Raw genomic sequence first — 21,288 nt, 5'->3', positions numbered from 1 at the left:
ATATAGTATAAAGAACTAACAGATATATTCATAAGTCCCTCAAAATCAATGTCCTAAAACCAAATATTACTATTTATTTATTTAATATTTTCTTTTTATTGCAGTTGGTGCGGATAAAATAACCAACGTTACTGTGTCGAATATCACTTTTGACAGTGTTACAGTTCTTTGGACACAACCGCACGATCCCAACGGCAAAATAGTGTCGGTGAATATTCTCTACAAACGTGAAGGCAACAAAAATGTACCAGCCGCCAGTTAGAAACAATGACGAAACTCTACAACTAGTTTGTTTTCAGGCCCAATACATCGCGGAATGTATCCCTTTCCAAGATTTTCCAAGTCTCAGCAAAGATAATAAAACGTTGAATTATACAATCACGAAATTATTTCCCGGAAATCATAGTTTGTGCTTGAAAGCCTCGTCTTTCGCTGAAGTCGGAGAAAAGAGCGATTGCATCAATTTCGTTATTCCAGAAGAAACGTCTATCACCGCCCTAATTGTTTTGGCTATTTTGTTTATTTTGCTGGTGGTAAGTAAAATCTTATTTATTCCTTGATATGTTCATTTTTTAATGCATTGACATTATTTTCAGATGATCATCGGATTAGTTTACTACAGAAAAACTATAAGAGACAAACACAACATGAGACTAATACCAGCAGTCAATCCTGAATATGTACCCAGTGTTTATATACCGGATGAATGGGAAGTACCTCGTAAAAAGATCGAGTTATTAAAAGAGTTAGGACAAGGGAGTTTTGGCATGGTGTGGGAAGGAATAGCGTATGATATAAGGGGTCAACCATCGGTTAAATGCGCCGTAAAAACTGTGAACGAACACGCTACTAACAGGTAATTTTCCAAACATTTCTTTATTAGCACTGTACTAGTGATGTCTGCTTTTAGGGAACGAGCTGATTTCCTAAACGAAGCTTCGGTAATGAAAGGATTTGATACTACTCACGTTGTCAGATTGTTAGGAGTTGTATCTCAAGGTCAACCAACACTGGTCATAATGGAACTTATGGCTAAAGGTGATTTGAAGAGCTATTTACGTTCTCACAGACCAGAAAACAACGATAGAAAATCTGCTCCTACCTTAAAACAAATATTACAAATGGCTGTTGAGATAGCTGATGGCATGGCGTATTTGGAAGCAAAGAAATTCGTTCATCGTGATTTGGCCGCACGAAACTGTATGGTGTCGGATGATTTAACAGTTAAAATAGGAGATTTTGGCATGACTAGGGATATATACGAAACAGATTATTACAGAAAAGGTTCCAAAGGTTTACTTCCCGTACGGTGGATGGCGCCAGAAAGTTTAAAAGACGGTGTATTTTCCAGCAGTAGCGACGTATGGAGCTACGGGGTAGTTCTCTGGGAAATGGCCACTTTAGCGTCTCAGCCTTACCAAGGGTTGGCTAACGATCAAGTTTTACGGTACGTTATTGATGGTGGCGTGATGGAACGACCAGAGAATTGTCCCGACAAGTTATACGAGCTTATGCGCCACTGTTGGGACCCAAAACCTGGCCGCAGGCCCACCTTCATGAAGCTGTGCCAACTCCTTTTACCTGATGCAAACGAACGTTTTTTGACAGTGTCATTTTATAATAGTCCCGCGGGTAACGAGGCGCGTACCGCTAGGGCTTCATCATCAGCGAGTACAGACAATGGTTATGTGGATGGTGATGTAGATGATGCCGACGCTTCAACCCCGCTAAACGCTCTACCGCCTGATGTACGTATAGTGAGTGGATACGGTATGTCGGTATCGGGCAGATCAGACAGTATTCAAAGCGTTCATCTTGATCCAAATCCGCGTTTTTACAGCATTTCCGAAGATAGGACCGCCAACGGTTACGTAGGTAACCGTGTTAAAAACGGTAAGGCAATGTCGCATTGCTAAAACGCGAGATTAAAGACTTTCAGACATTTTTTGGACATATTTCACTAGAACACCAATCATAATTTGCAAACTATTTATTGCTGAATAATCTCGATCTTATAATTAATTCACACACCCTAGAATGCATGTAGTTGATGGGTACATAAAATTGATTGAATAAGTGAATACCATTCATAATTTGCAAATTATTCGCTACTGAATAACATAAATCAAGTTATTTAAATAAATTTGATATACTACATGTTTAAATTACCTGTATTGATTTATTATTAACCAATATTATTCAAAAATACTCTTGAAGCTACGTTTTTATTTTGCTGAGATGATGACTACTTTAACCACTCGCTAAATATTAATACCCCACAGGGTGTTTATTTGGAGCAATCAGTGGGTTGGGCACCACATTAAACAGTAAGTTCAGTCACTAAAAAATAATACACGTGACTAAAATCCATGTATATAATTCACTAGGATAAAATCAATAATTTGCATTTATTCAGTATAAAATAAATTAAATGTACTACATGTTTTATTGCTTGTATCTTATTTATTACCTATCAATATAAAATTAATCAAATGTATATTCTAAGCCTACTATCTACTAGATTAGATACATTTTTGAAACTACCAATTAAAGCTATTTGGTAGTTGTCAAAAAAATGTCATCATCAATAATTTGCAATTATTCAATACTAAATAACATAACTGAAGTTATTTAATTATTTTATAACAGATGCTTAAATCACATTTCAGTATTAAATAACATTATTCAAGAATATTCTTGAATTCAGGTAGATTTACGTAGAACTTGCTGAATAAATGTCCAAAAAAATGTTCTGTCGCGAAAGTATTCTGGCCATAAAATCTTTCGTTCCACTTTTATTTGTATATAATTTTTTATATTTTATTACAAGATTAAGAACCCCTTTAAAGTGTTCCCATAATTTCATATGATTACCCACCACTTCCCTTCTGTTGATTTACGGCAAAACTGTTTTTTTTTTATATCCGGAATTTGTTTTTGAAATTATACTCGAAATGTCTCGTTTATTATGAGAAAAGTTATGTATATTTGCTTCATTTATGCGTGACATATTTTATAACTAGCTTTAAGCAAAAATAAAGAAATTTACCAAAGATAGGAATATTAATAATCAAGTCAAGTCTTTGTTACAAATTAATATTTATTTCCAGATGATCTGACTAAAAGTTGTACGTTCACTAAACTGGAAATATTCCTAACGAAAATGATTTATTAAATATTCTTGTAATTATTAAAAGATATGCTCTATTCATAAATGCAAGGAGCGTGTAAAATCCAACTAATCGATATTTAATGTGTTGTACAATAATATAAACAGTTCATATTATATTAGGTAAATCAGCTATTACGTAATTTGATAGGTTTTAAGTCAATATAATGCCTAGTGAATTTATGGTTGTATATCTATGAATCGACCTATACTTTTTGTTTTATGTTGGATTATGTTGTATCACTAATAGTGTTCTTACTGTTATTTATTAATTTTTATACGCTCATTGTAAAAGGAAATGCTTAAATATTGAAAAGGCCTACTAGGATTAAATAAATACTATATTTTTGAAACAACTAAGTGATCCCAATATAGTTTTGTTATACATTGGGTGTGATAGTAAAATCTTTCTTAGGAAGATTGAAGATCTGTACTAAAAAGGGGTAATTGAACTTAGAGTAAAATAGGATAATTATAGCGACCAGTCAAAAGCCGCTATTTAGAAAACCATAATTATCATGTATTTGTTTCTTAATTATTAAGGAAATATTTATCATATGAACAGTCTTAATACTATATATTATTTGTGTTATGAACATAATTTGTTTTGGTTTTCTTTCAATGTACATATTGAAATTTATTGGAAGCTTTACCAACCATGTTAACATTTAATTTAGTAGCAATCTCTATACAGTGCAGCTTTTTTCGTTATTTATAATTTTTTTCATTTTTACCACTTAAAAGCTTTTTAGCATAAAACATAAATAAAACTTAATCCCTACCCAACATAATATATACCCTGATAACCAATATAAAATAATCTAGCTGTTAACCTAGCGACTAGCAACTAACCTGAGATATCAATGACCGTTACATGTCTTCTATGTTTCAAAATAAGAGAAAACGATCAAATAATATGCACTGTTATACACTATATGTTCAGATTAATTCCAAATATTCAAATTATTGCCGTGAAACTTATTTGTAAAGTAAATCATTGTAAGTATAATAGTGTATTTATCCAATTTTATAATTGTTAGGGTATAAAAACACAGGATAACCTCATATATATATTTAATTAATTGTCGTCTAGTATGCAATAGTTTTGCATTACTAAAACCAGATGAAATATATCTGAAAATATCTATTTTATGCTTGGGATTCATTTCATTTTGAATAAATCAGAATTAGAAATGACAAGAGGTTATACCGTGTTCTTACCACAGTCCGAGACAGAGTTTGTTTTGTTGATCAAAAATAAACAATCATATAATCTGAAATATGTATGTAAGTAAAAACCCTAGTTAAACGACTGTGTATTGTGAATTAAATATTCGTTTTTGACATATTCGTCATTGTTTCTAGGTAAAATTGTACATCTTAACGGCTGAATCCATGAGTTCCTCTTACTTCTACCCGCAAGGGTTATATGAAAATAAATTACAGTAAATTATTAACTATTTATATTTTTAGTTATATTTTGTACTCTGTGACATACTGTACATTTCATTATTATTTTCTATAAAATAAAAAATAAGTTATATAGAAGTTTTTTTTCCACTTTATCTAAAATGCATCTATCTCATATTTGTACCAAATTCCGTATATTTTAGATCAAAATATAATTTAAATTAAAACCTATAACACATCCTGAAGTTTTGATCGATATAAATATTTATGACTAAATTATATATTATTCTTATACCATGACTGACATAGGACCGATGACATAATAGTAAAAATATACTGGTTCATTAACTAAAATAATTTAAACATTTATTACTTAATAATTATACTGTGGTATAATTAATTGATTAATACACTATCAATATAATGTTTTTAATTCATTAAAAAAAAATAAATGTTTAAATATTAAATAGTATTATATAACTTGATGAATTTTATTGTATGGATTAATATACAAAATAGCTGAATAGATATAATTTTGAATCTCATAACAAACGGTTAGTAACTTTTAACTCAATATTATCGCCGAATAAAAATTGGCTTACGTGATATATGAATCACGATTGAGTTATTTTTATCATGTTGACGTTCTATTCCAAGAACTTTCTCGATTTTAAGCACCAGTTTAGGTAGATTTATATTCATTAAATCAAATGCTTCCCAAAATTATTATTGACATTGAAAATAATATTAACTTGAATACTTAAATATTGAAAATTGCGTCTTTTTAATTAATATCTGATAGCGACATCTTTTGATGAATATTAGAACTTAAGAATGACCAAGTCTTTAACGACAGAACAAAGTGACAAACGGTTTGCTGATCAATATTTTTGACAGTTCTGATGTAGGGAATATTTTAAGTTAGTCCTGGAAGTTTTGGAATTTTCGTTTTAACACTTGAAATAATTCTATGTTTGCCCCAAGCAAGAATTTTTTATATAAAAAAGTACTGTTACTGTAAGTAATTTTCTTGATTGTTTAACATATTATCAACTAAAGATACAAGTTTCAGTAATACTACCTAGTAGTGGTTTTTGCCTCATCTTCATTATTCAAGGCTATAAACTAGTAATATGTTATTTTTTATGTATTTTTCCTGTATTTTCAGACATAACATTAATGGCATATTTTAGGTATAGCTCATCACAATAAATTTTTAAAAAATTAGCTGCACTTGTATTACACAAGTTTTTGAAATTTCAACAATGAATCCTATACATCCAGTAAAAAATTATTCAATTGTACCAAAAAAGACCCCTATCACAGATGACTATGACATTACAAAACAAGTTTTGGGATTAGGAATAAATGGAAAGGTGGTAGAGTGTTTTTCAAAAAGAAGTGGTGAAAAGTTTGCTTTAAAGGTAATACTTAATATATGAAACTGTAATTTTGATCAAAAATTGTTTATATTTTAAGATTCTTATTGAAACTGAAAAGGCAAGAAGAGAAGTATTTTTGCATTGCAGAGCTGTTGGTTGTCGTCATATAGTTGGTATTATAGACGTATATGAAAATAAGTACCACAATAATACATGTCTTTTAGTGGTTATGGAATGGTGAGATTTATCATATCCTTTAAAATAATCACTGAATGCATATGTAACTGCAATGTATTATTTCAGCATGGAAGGTGGAGAATTATTCCAGAGAATTCAAGAAAGAACTGATGGAGCCTTTACAGAAAGAGGTACTGTAGATGATTTGATATATTATGATTATATATTAAGTATATTGTTATAGAAGCTGCACAAGTAATGCATGAGATTTGTGTAGCTGTAAAATATTTACATGATATAAATATTGCCCATAGAGATTTAAAACCAGAAAATTTGCTCTATTCTAAGAAAGGTGTTATGGGAGTACTTAAACTAACTGATTTTGGTTTTGCAAAGGAGACAATTAATAAAGGCACATTACAAACCCCGTGCTATACTCCTTATTATGTTGGTAAGTTTTAAATAGTTAGTACATACAATATATATATAGTTTTTTTTTATTTTAGCTCCTGAAGTTCTGGGACCAGAAAAGTATGACAAAAGTTGTGATATTTGGTCACTAGGTGTTATTATGTACATTTTGTAAGAATGTTTATGTTATTCACGTTGACATAAATAATATACATATATTTTATAGATTGTGTGGTTTCCCCCCGTTTTACAGTAACCATGGTTTAGCTATATCTCCAGGTATGAAGAAGAGAATAAGAACAGGTCAATTTACATTTCCATTGCCAGAGTGGCAAAATGTTAGTCAAGATGCCAAAGACCTTATTAATGGAATGTTAAATATTGATCCAACTAAGAGATTTACAATTGATCAAGTAATGATGAGCAGATGGATTTCAGTACGTCATTATAAAACCTACTTCAGCACTGCATTTCTTATATATATATTTTATTGCAGCAATATAGTGAAGTACCTCAGACACCGTTGTTCACACATAAAATGTTGAAGGAAAGTGAGGAAATGTGGCCTGAAGTACAGGAAGAAATGACAAGGTCATTGGCAACAATGCGTGTAGACTATGATCAGATCCAAATGAAACCTTTGGAAAAATCGAACAATTCACTTTTAAACAAACGCCGTAAAAAAACAGCAAGTCCTAAAAAAGTTTAGCTATTATTGGCAAAAAAAAAAAATTTTAATAGTGACTTAAAAAGTAAATAAAATATATTCAATTTGTACGTGAAATATTTTATCCAGATTATCAAGCTAGTCACTATAGACGCAAATAAATAAATAAATATATGTATATAAATATATTTATTTTATTTTATTTTTTTTTAGTCGAAACTAAAAATATTTTATAATAAATTTCCAACAAAGAAAGGTGAAAACCTTATTGCTTACGTTTATTTTATAAATATTGTTTTACATCACTTCAAGTTGTATTTTATTAATTTTTTCCTGTTGTTTTATTGTTTTATATACAAATTATTGCAGTTTTGTATGTTTAGCAAGTGTTGTACAATTTATTTTCAGTCTACGATGACGATTTTATGTTGCTGTATGAATTAAACATTTTATAATACAAAGTGAACTGTTAATCATCACAGGACTTAGGTAAGGAATCCATGTAGAAAACTTTGATAATTTTGCCCAAGGTGATTTTTTTTTGGATTTTATGATGTTATATTTATATTTTGAGAACTTTATGTGCAATTTTTATCAAACTATTTTAATTATCAATAAATCCAACGGTGCCTTTTATGAAATATCTCATGGATACTGAGGACATAATTTTGCAATTATTGTTTCAATGTAGGCCAGTGAATATCAATTATAATCCATGGGTTTATTTCAATTTACATCTGTTCTAAATTAGAATTCCTTCACGTACACTGGAGTATTTCTGACATGCTAGGATAGAGTATGTATTATGTACTAATAATTATTGTTACATTTTCATATTGAAATGTATTAATGTTATTAAAAGCTAGTAATATCGTTAACATGTTAGCTATCAGTGATAACTTTTTCATTTTATTTTAAATAAGTCTAATAAAGGGCTTATTTGTGATATCAAGTGTTTTATTTTTCATTAGCTGAACATGAGAACTGTTTTAAGTATCTGACCAATCATGAGTAATCTGAATCTGAGATTATATATTCAATTTACATTATATATATATATATATATATGGGTATGTACAGGTCAAGCGATCTTTGAAACTTAAACTGTACTTTCCCAAGGTTATATGTAATTTACATTGCGTCACTTTACATTTTGTATTATTAAATTAATACTAAGTATATAAAAATCCTTTCTTTAAAATATTGAGTAGTATTTGGTTTTTCTTAAAAGTAAGTGCTTGTTACTTTTTAACATATAACGTCGAGCGTATATTTTATGGTTGTTAACAATTTTAAACACAGCTGGTAATATATTGTTTTTTTTTACTAAAACCAATATCTACTTTAATTACTATTTTATTTAGTGTTAGGTATTTTTATAACGATTTATTTTCTCAAATCTTAGTATAATAGCGCAAATATGCTAAATGTGTTCACAAATTTTGTCTATAGTAACAATAGCAATATTTATTTGTCATTTATATACGTAATTCACCTTACAAACATGGAAATTTTAAAGAATACAATCAATAATAAATATTAATATTTACTTTACAAAGGAACGGAATATATTTTAATGTATCAAAAAGTTTCAAAGTTTTTTTTGATATTCCAAAAGCGTAAGTAGCGTTGTCTGAATATGTCGTCTGTGGTGAGTAGACATTATTTAATATTTCATAATTTAAAATTTGCTTCCAATTTTTTAAATCAATATTATCTAGAGAATAAACATGCATACAATTTCGTGACAACTTGCAATAAAAGGAACAAATAATAATTAATTTCGATGAGTGGACGAAATATACGAATTTAATCAAAATAATATAGATAGAAAGGTATAATTTATGCGGTCAAAAATCATTGATAAAAATGTCAAGGGCTTTATATATATAAAAAATATTCCAGGTCGTTATTTTAGTTACGTCTTAGCAGCCAACCAGTTTTGGCTGTAGTCGCGTGATTTGAAGTGAAAGTTCGTGAAATATAATTCTATTTAGTGAAATCAGATAAATATCTAATTAAATTCGGGTTATTTTCAGTTTATGTTAACAAGCTCAAAAGGTTTTGTTGCCAGTATTCCTGTCAGATATAATTCCAAAGGTAGTAGTAATTATTTTTTTGAATAATTGAGGTTACGTAAGTAATTTCATTAGGTTTTCGAGCTCTACTTAATAATTACAAGATGTCCTGCCCCTTTTTAACAAGACTTAGCCACAGTTATGTCAAGAATTATGCCCCATTACTGCTAAATATGTATGGGAGCCAATGCCCAGTGATTTCAAGATCTATAAACCATATGTCTACTGACAATCAGAAGACTCAAGGTAATAAATATTTTTATTATTTTAATAATCAGTTCATAAATATGTTTTTTTTTTGTAGAAAACATAACTGATCATATTGAAACAGCTGTTTCCAAATGCCCTTTTCTAAAGGAAGTAACAAGTGCTGTTAAGGAATTGAAAGGACAAGATATTATTGAAGTTAATTATGATTCGAAAACAAACGGTAATATTAATAAATTGTGTTCTACATATATTAAAGACTGATTTTTTAGAAGAGGTTTTTCCATACAATAATTTCTTCCATCAACAAATTATAAAAAAGAAAAAAGAGCATTCATACAGGATTTTTAAAAAAGTTAATCGTTTAGCTGGTCCTGGTGAATTTCCAAAAGCTCTTGAATATACCTCTGGAGAAAAGCCAATAACTGTTTGGTGTTCCAATGATTATTTAGGCATGTCATGTCACCCACTTGTTAAGAATGAAGTCAGGTAAGAAACTTATTTATAGTTGAATAGGTTACATAATATAATTAACTTTATTTCTGAAGGAATGCTTTGGAGAGATATGGTAGTGGTGCTGGAGGCACCAGGAACATTTCTGGAAATTCAACTTTACATGAAGATCTGGAAAAAACTTTAGCACAACTACATGAAAAAGATGGAGCATTACTGTTTACTTCATGCTTTGTAGCCAATGATACCACATTATTCACCTTAGCTAAAGCCTTACCAGGATGTCATATTTTCTCAGATGCTGGCAATCATGCTTCTATGATTCAAGGGATCAAAAACAGTCAGGTCCCAAAGCACATTTTTAAACATAATGACCCAGAGCACTTAGAAGAGCTTCTTAAAAAAATTGATGTTAATGTACCCAAAATTGTTGCATTTGAAACAGTGCATTCAATGACAGGGGCTGTATGTCCTCTTGAAGAATTATGTGACATTGCACATAAGTATGGTGCTTTAACATTTGTTGATGAAGTACATGCAGTTGGTCTATATGGAGAGCATGGTGCTGGTATTGGTGAAAGAGATCATGTCATGCATAAAATGGATATGATTTCTGGTACTCTTGGAAAAGCTTTTGGAAATATCGGTGGATATGTTGGTAAGTGTTGTAATGATATAATCAAAATTACTTTTAAACCATATATTATATTGTAGCTGGAAATGGAGTACTGATTGACATGATCAGATCATATGGTGCCGGTTTTATTTTTACAACTTCATTACCACCAACTGTTCTAGCTGGTGCGAAAAAAGCTATTGAAATTTTAGCTTCCGATGAAGGCAGAACGTTACGTCAAAAACACCAAGAAAATGTCCAGTATTTAAGAGCACAGTTACTAAAGAACGGATTACCAGTGGAACATACACCCAGTCACATAATACCCATTAAAATCGGTGATCCCATGCAATGTACTGCAGTTAGTGATGCGTTGATTCGTGACAAGGGCCACTACATCCAAGCAATTAATTTCCCAACTGTGGCCAGAGGACAAGAAAAATTACGTTTAGCTCCAACACCCCATCATACAAAAGAAATGATGGATCAACTAGTTACCGATCTGAAACAGGTGTGGCAAGATTTAAATCTCCCTCTTAATGGCCTACAATGCGAAAAGGTAGAAAGAATCAAATGGATTTGTCCATAAAATGTTTCAAAACGTATATTTTTTAGGAGTGCAAGTTTTGCCAAAAACCGATTTTGTTCAAGTACTACGAATTACGAGATAGATGTACAATTCCAAACTGCCCACAAATTTTGGGCATGGCGTAACGTGCTGTATAGTTGATTTATTTCACTACTTATATATTGTTTCACAGTTTATTTTATTGCACAAAATAGAAAATATGGTTTTGGTATTATTGTGCATATGTAGTAAATGTATAATTTTGTGCTGCTGGATGGTCATAAAATTATAGTATTGTTAGATAATATCTAAATACATAAATTAATGTTTACAATAAAGATTGAATAATAGACTATTATTGTTAAAGGTAAATTAATATAAAAGGAATGAGAAAGACATTTTAACGCTTACTGCCTTAATTATTATTAAATATGAGATTTTATATATATTTTACTTTATGTTTTTAATTTATTTTACAGTTATTTCTATATTTATCTTTTATTTTTTTTAATTCCATATTAACAACATTAATTTATGGTGTCTTTGGCATTTAAAAATATGTTATTATAATGCAGCAAAAATAAATGCTATATATTTATACAGTGTTTTGTTCTTCCTTCCCTCGTATATGATTATATACTACATTTTTCAAGTTTCAGTGACAACACCATATAATTCTTAAAAACTCGTGCTCATTTGGAAACAAATATTTGTCTGTGGTTTTATTATATCATTTTTATTGATATGATAATTTTAATTCCACAAAAATAACTGATATCAAAATACTGAGATTGACATTAAATATTTATCTAGATTAAAACTAAATTTGTATTTCTTGTGTTAAAAAATATTTCCGGGAATAAAATAATAATCCAACAAAATAAAAAAATATGTAAAAGGGTATTGGAAACATGTTTTTTTAGAAGAAAGTATTAATATTATATAATATTTTTACATTAAACTATTTAGAAAAAATAATTTTAAAATTTTTTAAGTAAAACTTATTTTGTGCTAAAAAACTTTGCATTCTTTAAAAATTCATATTGAGAAAAAGAGTCAAATATATTTTTCTATCTGTTTTCTATTAAAGCGTCAATACGAGTTTCGATTGGTTAAGGTTAACCCCTCTTAAACATGCGCACTAACTTCATTCCATAAAACAGACAACAATAGGGTCGTTGCCATAGTATGTCAGTACACCAAGAATTCTTTAAACATTTAGTGGTTTTATACCAAATTGGGTGACAAAACACATTTTTAGTTTAACATTTTAGTCAAAATATTGCTACTATCATAGAATCATTGCGGCCGTTGGACACAACAAAGGAGCCACCGAAGCGAAGTCATTTTGTAACGGGACGTATGTCCAACGCATGCTCGGTGTTTAGTATCCTAGTGATGATTTTATAGCGGCGTCGAATAAGAATTTTAATTCGATGTGTTGTGTCGACTTTTATAAGTGAATCGGGTTTATTTCTCTGTGGGTACAGTATACGTTTAAACATGATTTTATTTGTGAGATTATGCTGACTGTGTGCAAGTGATATTTAATGATGAACCGATACTTCTATCATGTAGGACCAGTGTGTAAATAATCTCCAATCAAATACAACTAGCTGCATGTAGGTTACGTTCGCTCAAGCAAATTTATTCCTTATTTTTTACAATGTATGCGAAAGGAAAAGGATCATCAGTGCCGTCCGATGCACAAGCCAGAGAAAAGTAAGTACATATTCGTAAATATCTTTACAGGTATGTTGTGCATCGTGTTTACTTCGTTTATTATACGAAAACGTTAAACAACATCAAATAAATGTGTAATATATAGTTTACTAAGTTAAATATAAACGTTTTCAAGGAAGATCGTTTAGAATTAAGTAAATTAACGAAATACTAAAATTTCTAAGTCTGGATTCATTGATTGTTTACATTAAAATCTACAGAATCCTTGAAGAAATTCGGCAACACGCCTGACAGACAGTTTTCTAGCGTAATGAAACACTAAATTCTATTTTTAATGAAAAAAATTTCACCTACAGGTTGGCTTTATATGTTTACGAATATTTGCTTCATGTTGGTGCACAAAAAGCAGCCCAAACATTTCTGTCTGAGGTAAGACCATTTTCACAAAGAGCAAAATGGATTTTAATCAAAATGTTCTATCATTGTAGATAAGGTGGGAAAAAAATATAACTCTTGGTGAACCTCCAGGATTTCTGCACTCTTGGTGGTGGTACGTTAACCATGTTCTTCAAAAGAAATCCTTTTAAAAATGTATGTATGTTTATGTTTTTAGTGTTTTCTGGGATTTATATTGTGCAGCACCCGAGAGACGGGAAACCTGCGAACATTCTTCAGAAGCAAAAGCTTTCCACGATTACGTGAGTATCATCAGTGTTCCTCGTATTTTAGACCGATCAATACTTGGTAGGAGGTATGGCAACGTTGCGAGAATATACGCGTTTGACCAGGTGTAATCGGCCAGCTAAGTTTTCATCATCTCGCATTTCGTTCAAACCCAGTTAACTTTTATTATTATTTTTTGCGATGCACATGTGCATCTGACCTACCACTTTATGAACGTCCGATATACTCAGCGATGTGTAATTTAACTGGCTCAAAAATACCACTAATTTCTTCGTTTTCCTCGACTGTTATTTGTTTGACCGACATTCTTACGACTAACTTGAGGACCTTGAGTTTTTATCTACCAACTTTGAAGCAGCGATATAATATAGTAGTTTTAAAATTCAGGTGACTGAATTTCTGTACTTATAATTATATTAAAATTTTTATTACAATTAGTGGATACATATTTTGTATTTCAGTTTAAAACATATGGTGCGTCAACGTCAATTTTGAAAAATTTCTGTGTTTCACTTCAATTTTTGACAATTCAAATAGTATATGTGATTTTATATAATGCGAATTTTGTTTAAAAGTAACTAACAATAAACATTACTATAAAATGATGTTCTAGTAAAAACATAGATGCGAAATATATTTTACATTTACAAAATCGTCTTGAATTTAGTCTTAAATATTGAGATTTATTTTGGAATAATTATTTTCAAAGATTATATTATTGTATTTACCAATCTTATATCTGACATGATTAGCATGTATGAAAAAATCTAGAACAATTTCGCTAAAAAAGCAGTGTAAGAAGACCTACTTTATTTACAGTTGAAAGAACCGCTAATACAGTGTTTCTAATAAATTTACAGGGTCATCCATAATGAATACATAATATACTGATTATTTGAAAATTAATTGATATAAACTCTTTACTTATTACTGTAGTTTCTTATTTATATGAGGAATTCTAAATATAGATGATGGACTTGTGTGGATTGGTAAACGGGTCAAAATAAATTAGAATTAGTCTTATTATGCAATATAGTCTTGAAAAAATGGCTTGTTATGAGTAGTTATATATAATTTAATTACATTTTAATCAGAGAGTAAATCTTTACGAATCGCTTTTAATCAAACATGTTTGTGAAGCTAATCAAAAATATGTTTTTGTCGAAAATAATTTGCAATTCACGCTTCATTATTTCCTAAAATTTGCGGATAAAAACCAAGCTACTGCTTTCTATTCCGTTACAATATATTTTTTACCTTTCACCATCATTGTCGACCACCAGATTCTTGGTAACAATTATGCGCAGGTGTCAAACTTGAAAAAAGCCTTGTTCAACTTTTTAACTAATTTTGTGCTGCTTGTTTATTTTTATTTTATCATATAGCAAGATGAAGAAACTCATGGATATTTATTAATACCTTTTTAAGAATAATGTTGGAATATAAGTCAACGTTGCCATGATCTCTAAACATTTTGTTTTTGTTGTTAATTTTCTGAATTTTAGGGATTTGTAAATTCTGGTTATGGGGTCAACGGAATTGCACATGTAAGTAACGTAATTTAGTTGATGCTCATTAAATTCGGACTGAACTAAGAGCTTTTATATATTAAATAGAATACTGGTCCAGCTCCAAGCCCTTTGGGTCAGATGCCGCCAGCTGATGGAATGCCAGGTGGACCCATACCTCCTGGATTTTTTCCTGTAAGCTCTATCCGTTCTTTTAATCGCTGCGCCCAAACATCACATTCTTTTTTGTAGAACTCAACGTTACGACCATCACCGCCAACTCATCCATCAAGCCAACCGTCGCCCCATTCACAACCACCACCACCGCACTCCAATATTATGACCTCTCAGCCGTTCATGAACCCAAGATACCCTGCTGGACCAAGGCCTGGCGTACGAATGCCACAAATAGGAAGCGATTTTAACGGAGTATGTATCTTAGTAAAAATGAATGATAAAAAGTTTTGTTTTAAATAAGAGATAACTCCTGTAGAAGCCCTAGACTCCTCATTAGACCATGTGAACAGTGTTTTGGTTGTTCTTATATCTCAAGAAATGCGTGTATGAATACTATTTTTATTTAAAAAAAAATACAGAGAAAGAAATTAAAATTACCAATAAACGGATTTTTAAATAATTGTATTGAAGTTAAAGAAGTCGTTTTTCTTATCGAATGAAAAAAACTTATTGAAGAACTTTGAATAACATCAAAGTTTTATGAAATTGCAACTCAATTTTTATTTCTTTTTAAGCCTCCCGGACAGCCCTTGATGCCAAACAATATGGATCCAACCAGACAAGGTATTTGTTCAACCTTTACTTTTAACATTTATTTTTTTTAATTCTAACGAAAATCTGACAATAATACCTTATAGCCACAGAGTTTTTTACTAACAGTAGATTTTGGAACTACGCTCAGTACTTATACAAGTAGAATTCAAGGCATAGACGTTTGTATGAATTTGAAGTTTGTGTTTGTTTAAAGTAAGTGTTTTAAATGTGATTATTTGTATGCTTGAATTCTATAAAAAACGCGTTATATCATCTAGAAAACTATATAGTAGTTGTTTTCTAGCTAAATTATTCATTATTTTAGATGTACAAATTAACAATTAAATTATAAATATATTGAATATTGTTTAAAACTTGTGTATTATAGAGTTAATATAATTAATTTGTACATCTAGTAATCAGCATATCCCATCTGATAACATCTTTTGGGTTGAAATAATACAATTTTGATGCTTAAATACTTTTTGGCTGTAAGGTGTGATTAATATTACGACATTAATATTGAATAATAAAAAGTAATATTTGAAACTGATAATGTAACAGTTAATTTTGAAAAGAGAGCCAATTGCACAAAAGCATGAAAGCCCATTTCATGATTTGCCTCATGTAATGCATCTATTTCTGTCTCCAGGTGATGGCGGAGAATTTGTAGGTTGGCAAGGTAGGCAAATGCGCTCCTTCACCATCACACTATCATATGCGTACACCTCTTGCTTGCTTTGCTTTGTTTAGGATGTCAAAAGGGTCTCAAGTTATTATTTATAATATACCGATATGTATTATTTTATATTTAAATGAATATTGGGTATTTGCAAAACTAATTCATGCTTCTATTAATCTATTTCAAAAAAACTACATTATAAAAGTATTGATTTTTGACCATCACGAGAACTATGGTTTGTACAAGATAAGAAAACTATTGACAAATACAATAATAATAATCTAATATCTTCATAAATATCTTCTAAAATCTTCACCACGATAGTTTTTTGATATTGTTTTTTTTAATTATAGTCACTTCAACACTGTTGTGTTATGTGTTATTTGGTGACTTAAACATATATTTATTTTATTAGGACTGTGATATATATTACTAAGTATGCCTAGTTGACAAAATCAAAACAGAGTAAACATGTATCAAATAAATATACGATACAAACACAAATTGTATAAATAAAATAATAATCAATCAATATATAAAACATAAATATATATTATAGATTTAAAATATATCAATAGGTAGATAGAATATAAAAATAAATAAATAAATAAAACTAACTTAAAAACTCATATAAAACAATAATAGTATAAAAAGTTATAATTCATAATATATTGAAACCAAAGCAGTAGTGATTTCCTGGCTCGTGGTAAGAAATGCAGTTCGCCAAATTATTTTATAACTATTGTCCAATTATACTAGACTTAAATGATATATTTTCCTGATATGTGACAATTTAAATAATAACAAACAAATAAATAATAATGCTTATTAATATAATTATTCACAGTTGTAATGGTATTTGGTTAGAAGGATATCAAAAAATGTATGAAGCGTGCATTAGTTTTTCATACGCCTAATATCTTTTAAATTTATATATCGGATCTTATGTTTCCACTAGATTAGACATATATTAGAGCTAGATATTACATGATCATTCGAAATTTAAGGGACCCTTATTATTGCTTTATCTACATCAGTAACATAAGAGTGGTTGTTGATTTAATTTAATTTTGTTGTAAATGACATCTTATTTTACTGTGGTAGGAAGTCTTACGGTGGCAGCATGCGGTGTCGTTGCTATTTCATCTAGTTATTATTTTTTTTGCGACGTGTACTTATATAAATGTTAATTAGGTCCTCCGGCAGCTATGAATAGGATGAATCCACCTAGAGGGCCATCGATGGGACCTTTAGGACCTGGAACTTACGGTCCCGGTATTAGAGGTCCCCCGCCTAACAGTAGTCTCGGACCTGGAGGACCTATGCCACCTATGACTATGGGTGGCCCTGGAGGACGACCGCAATGGCAACCTAACACGTCAACAGTATGTTTAAATTGCGAAAATAACAAGTTTGAGTTTATTAAAAATATATTTTTAGCCAATGAACTATTCGTCATCATCGCCTGGTAATTACGGGGGCCCTCCAGGATCAGGAGGTCCTGCGGGACCGGGAACCCCTATTATGCCAAGTCCCCAAGATTCCAGTAATTCCGGAGGCGAAAATATGTACACGTTAATGAAACCAGCTGTAGGAGGAAATATGCCAGGTGATTTTCAAATGGGAGGCGGTCCAGACACAGGAGGTCCGATGGGGCCTATGGGGCCGAATTCCATGGGACCAGTGATGAACGGAGATGGAATGGACGGTATGAAAAATTCGCCGGCTAATGGTGGCCCTGGGACGCCTAGGGAGGATAGTGGAAGTGGTATGGGCGATTATAATCTAGGAGGCTTTGGAGGGCCTGGAGAAAATGTAAGTAAATTAATTAGTATACTAGGTTTGGAGCGTGTACCGCTTTAGAGCCCTAAATTGACCACAAACCAAGCAATAACAGTTCATTTTAATAATAGTTCTGCTTTTCTTAGGTGGTACCATGTTATTTTTAATATAATGTTGTATGATTTGTGGTTAACTAAATATAATGCGCATATCTTAAGTCTTAATGTGCGCTTAAAGTAGAGAATAGTTAAGCTTTACTTTTGGTTAAGAGGCTTTGTTCTAATCTCGTTATACATATTTTAGCAGAAATAAAACAGAGCATTTGCATGTGAGCATGACAAGTACATATAGTAGTTCAAATTTTTCCAGCTTATTATCCTATTGTTCGATGCTCTTCTACATTTATAGTGTTACTATTTCAGTATAATATGTATACCTTAAAATCTAGAAAATTAGATGGGTAAATGTACAAAGTGGCTCAAGAAATAGACCGATGAAGCGGTACACGCTTGTTTAGTCAGTACCTTTAATGCATACACGACCTTTTCTTATAAGTAGTGTATATTTGTATGTGTAACCATATTAGATTTGTACTCCGAAGAAAAATAACGCAGTAATGCCAAATTAATGATGAATACAAGTCATTTTTTTTGCTTTTGCAAGGGATTATTGAACAGAGGCGTAGCCAGAGAAAGGAAGGGGCAAAAAGGCAATTGAGTGTATCCTACCACAATATTCGAAGATTTCCTCAAAGGCCGGTGGTTATGATAGGATTACTACTAAAATCAAAAAATATTTGGACTGGTTCATTGAATCCACATTTGAAAAGTAGTTTGCTGCTTTAAATTATCAATACTTTTAGACTGTCAGAAGACTCGAAATGAAGAACAGGACATTTCAACCAACTGAGTGGATTTTGAAACGAGATAAATACATTTTGCACCATTAAAAGCCTAGATACAGCACCGTTTTACTTCTACCATACGTTACACTGATCGGAATTCTAAATGAGAATGATGTACCAGTCTAGATAGTTTTTGATTTGAGTAGTAATATTGATGATGAAAAACAGAATAATTTTGTTTGCCAATGTGAGGCTGTAAAAACGAAAGCTACGATGAAGCTGTCAGATTTTAAATGATGAATTAATAGCAGTTTGAATTGAGCATGCCCAGTTGTGACTTGTCCAACTGATTGTCTGGCTACGTCACTGCAGATTAGAAAGGTCGGGTGTGTAAGTATCGGTGCTGGTGCTTGTGCTTAGTAGACTGACCCTTAACCACTAAAGGTCGCTTATCTTGCAGGACCAAACGGAATCGGCTGCTATTTTGAAAATAAAAGAGAGCATGCAAGAGGAGGCCAAGAGGTTTGAGAAAGACTCGGATCATCCTGAGTATTTCATGCAATAATTTGCCTCGGCTGGCCCTTATTAGGCTGGTGGACGTTGCCTCTTCCTTGACCTAACCTACTAACATGGGCGGTGGTGTGTTCAGCAAAGACATCTTCAGGCCGCGAGACTAGTCATCACTGATTTGTTTGTTTCCAGATATTCCTGTGATTCTGACCTGACAGAGCCTGTCAGCCCAGGGAGCACAGGACACATCGCACGTCTCAAGTTCCTTCGTCCTGATTTTATTCGCATTTGTCCACCAGTCTAGGCAGGGTTGGACCCACCCAGAACCTTTCATGACGCCCCTACTGACATGACATGTGTCTAATGTACTCCTACTACACTCATTATAGGCTACAGAGATGTTAATTCTTTACCTTCCTCTACACAAAAACTTTTGTTGGTTGTTTTTTAGTGTATATTAACAGATGGCTCTCATATACTCAGCAACACGTTATCAGGTTAAGCTTCGTTCTTTCGACTTTTCTATCGGCAACGGAGATGAACTGTAATAGCTTTTTCCTAACCAGAATGTTAACTATGTTCATTTTTGGCATAGGGTAAAATGTGACATCTCTACTGATGAGAAAACCCAGGATTTTCAAGTAGAGCCTTAAAATTTTAATAAGAATTAAGTTTTATTGTACATAACTTAGGCAATTATCTGAAAATTCCGGTATAAACCACTATATGATTGTAGTGCCGTTGCATGTTTTAACATTATCTTTTAATAATGGGGCAAATTCATATTCACAAATCGGTAATATGTATATATAGCTATATATATATATGCGTTAAAAAATAATTAAAGGGCGTTTGATTCTTCTAGTTAATGTTAAGTAATGATCAGTATTATTATATAGCCTTTTCTTTTAATTAATTTTAATTTAGTTTAGCGTTTCGTTATTCTACTGCAGCAAGTAATTAATAAGCTTGCACATACATTTTTTGCAAATTGCTTATTTAAATTTCAATTTTTAATGTTAAATATCTCTTCAGATTTAAACAAATGTTATGCTCATGAATGTAATGATAAAAATTTGCGCGTCTTGTTGAAAATATAATATGAATTTGCCTGGTGATATTGAGATTTCAAAATATCTGTGTAAATACATGCAATAGAGAAGAATTTGTAAGAATCGTGGAGTACTATCGCTAAAAAAAGTTTATACTATTACATATACAGGTACATTGTGTATTCTTGAATAAATGTATGTACCTTTCCACCTGAAACATTTTTTTTCTCATAATTATTTTCTGACCTTGGACCGTAACTAGACTAAGACGTTAATTTATAAAATATTCTCTTAAAAGTATATACTTAAAAATTGATTTAATAGACTATTATTAGACCTTCCGAATGAATCCGAGAATGTCTGTAATGTGATGAAGCATTGTGAATATGTGAGTTTATTAATTATTGTTTTCTTTTTTGTATGGATAATAAATATGAAAAGTTTATTACTGTTTTATTTTTTTTATTATTCCCCAGTTATTCCCTCTATTTCTTAAAGAAAAGTCTAGTTTTGAACTGATTTTAGATTCAAAATTTCTTATAGTATCAGTTTCTATATACGCTTAAACATGTAAAACTAATGCATGTTCTTGTCATATGTAGTCAGTACTTCAGCTTTTACGTCTCTGAAATTC

General features: G+C 31.0%; 3 protein-coding genes across 21 annotated transcripts in view; all 3 read left to right on the top strand.

Moving 5' to 3' along the window:
• MAPk-Ak2 (MAP kinase-activated protein kinase 2) overlaps positions 1-8,162 on the top strand; it is a 31,326-nt gene extending 23,164 nt beyond the window's left edge. For 2 of the 10 annotated variants that reach the window (XM_076405821.1, XM_076405822.1), the window contains exons 4-8: positions 105-244; positions 300-533; positions 597-856; positions 911-1,893; positions 5,773-5,955. In XM_076405821.1, coding sequence (XP_076261936.1) covers positions 105-244; positions 300-533; positions 597-856; positions 911-1,893; positions 5,773-5,807 — 1,652 coding nt within the window. In that variant the 3' untranslated portion in view covers positions 5,808-5,955. Of the gene's footprint in view, positions 1-104; positions 245-299; positions 534-596; positions 857-910; positions 2,449-4,534; positions 4,718-5,430; positions 5,597-5,651; positions 5,708-5,772; positions 6,004-6,058; positions 6,199-6,264; positions 6,330-6,382; positions 6,590-6,644; positions 6,721-6,775; positions 6,987-7,045 lie in introns of those variants that run through there. The other 8 variants (XM_076405831.1, XM_076405832.1, XM_076405830.1 and 5 more) reach the window with 8 other exon arrangements.
• A 190-nt stretch (positions 8,163-8,352) lies between these two features.
• Alas (5-aminolevulinate synthase) lies at positions 8,353-11,733 on the top strand. 5 transcript variants are annotated; one of them, XM_076405841.1, is made up of 8 exons: positions 8,353-8,446; positions 9,256-9,316; positions 9,370-9,540; positions 9,599-9,724; positions 9,774-9,990; positions 10,050-10,612; positions 10,669-11,129; positions 11,186-11,733. In XM_076405841.1, exons 2-8 carry the CDS (start codon positions 9,259-9,261, stop codon positions 11,282-11,284), a joined length of 1,695 nt encoding a protein of 564 aa, XP_076261956.1. In that variant the 5' UTR covers positions 8,353-8,446; positions 9,256-9,258; the 3' UTR covers positions 11,285-11,733. The 5 variants fall into 5 exon arrangements, with proteins under 5 accessions (XP_076261956.1, XP_076261957.1, XP_076261955.1 ...); XM_076405842.1 differs by having other exon boundaries at positions 8,403-8,521; XM_076405840.1 differs by lacking the exon at positions 8,353-8,446 and adding an exon at positions 8,749-8,867 and having other exon boundaries at positions 9,777-9,990.
• Positions 11,734-12,270: 537 nt separating this feature from the next.
• Ssdp (Sequence-specific single-stranded DNA-binding protein) lies at positions 12,271-21,099 on the top strand. Of its 6 annotated transcripts, XR_013006000.1 has the most exons (13): positions 12,273-12,860; positions 13,178-13,250; positions 13,310-13,371; positions 13,435-13,519; positions 15,011-15,052; positions 15,122-15,208; positions 15,266-15,442; positions 15,766-15,814; positions 16,437-16,466; positions 17,661-17,851; positions 17,907-18,281; positions 19,553-19,731; positions 19,795-21,099. XR_013006000.1 is itself a non-coding variant. In XM_076405805.1 (12 exons), the coding sequence occupies exons 1-12, from the start codon at positions 12,805-12,807 to the stop codon at positions 19,804-19,806; spliced, it is 1,239 nt and encodes a 412-aa protein (XP_076261920.1). In that variant the 5' UTR covers positions 12,273-12,804; the 3' UTR covers positions 19,807-21,099. The 6 variants fall into 6 exon arrangements, 4 of the variants coding, with proteins under 4 accessions (XP_076261921.1, XP_076261919.1, XP_076261920.1 ...); XR_013006001.1 differs by lacking the exon at positions 16,437-16,466 and having other exon boundaries at positions 12,271-12,860; XM_076405805.1 differs by lacking the exon at positions 19,553-19,731.
• The last annotated feature ends 189 nt before the right edge of the window (positions 21,100-21,288 follow it).

The sequence above is a fragment of the Rhynchophorus ferrugineus genome, unplaced genomic scaffold (assembly GCF_030347505.1).
Source record: "Rhynchophorus ferrugineus isolate W39M unplaced genomic scaffold, kcgeb_rfMv2 rfM5, whole genome shotgun sequence".
Classification (NCBI taxonomy): domain Eukaryota; kingdom Metazoa; phylum Arthropoda; class Insecta; order Coleoptera; family Curculionidae; genus Rhynchophorus; species Rhynchophorus ferrugineus.
Note: the sequence above shows the minus strand (reverse complement) of the source record. Positions and strands in the feature narration are given on the sequence as shown.

Excerpts from the sequence above, each read along its gene's own strand:
- Alas (XM_076405839.1), top strand. Across the intron at positions 9,725-9,773 it reads TTATGATTCGAAAACAAACG|AAGAGGTTTTTCCATACAAT; the intron begins GTAATATTAATA and ends CTGATTTTTTAG. Across the intron at positions 10,613-10,668 it reads AAATATCGGTGGATATGTTG|CTGGAAATGGAGTACTGATT; the intron begins GTAAGTGTTGTA and ends ATTATATTGTAG.
- Ssdp (XM_076405802.1), top strand. The coding sequence starts at position 12,805 with ATGTATGCGAAAGGAAAAGGATCATCAGTGCCGTCCGATGCACAAGCC. Across the intron at positions 13,520-15,010 it reads CAAAAGCTTTCCACGATTAC|GGATTTGTAAATTCTGGTTA; the intron begins GTGAGTATCATC and ends TCTGAATTTTAG. Across the intron at positions 18,282-19,552 it reads TTGGAGGGCCTGGAGAAAAT|GACCAAACGGAATCGGCTGC; the intron begins GTAAGTAAATTA and ends CTTATCTTGCAG.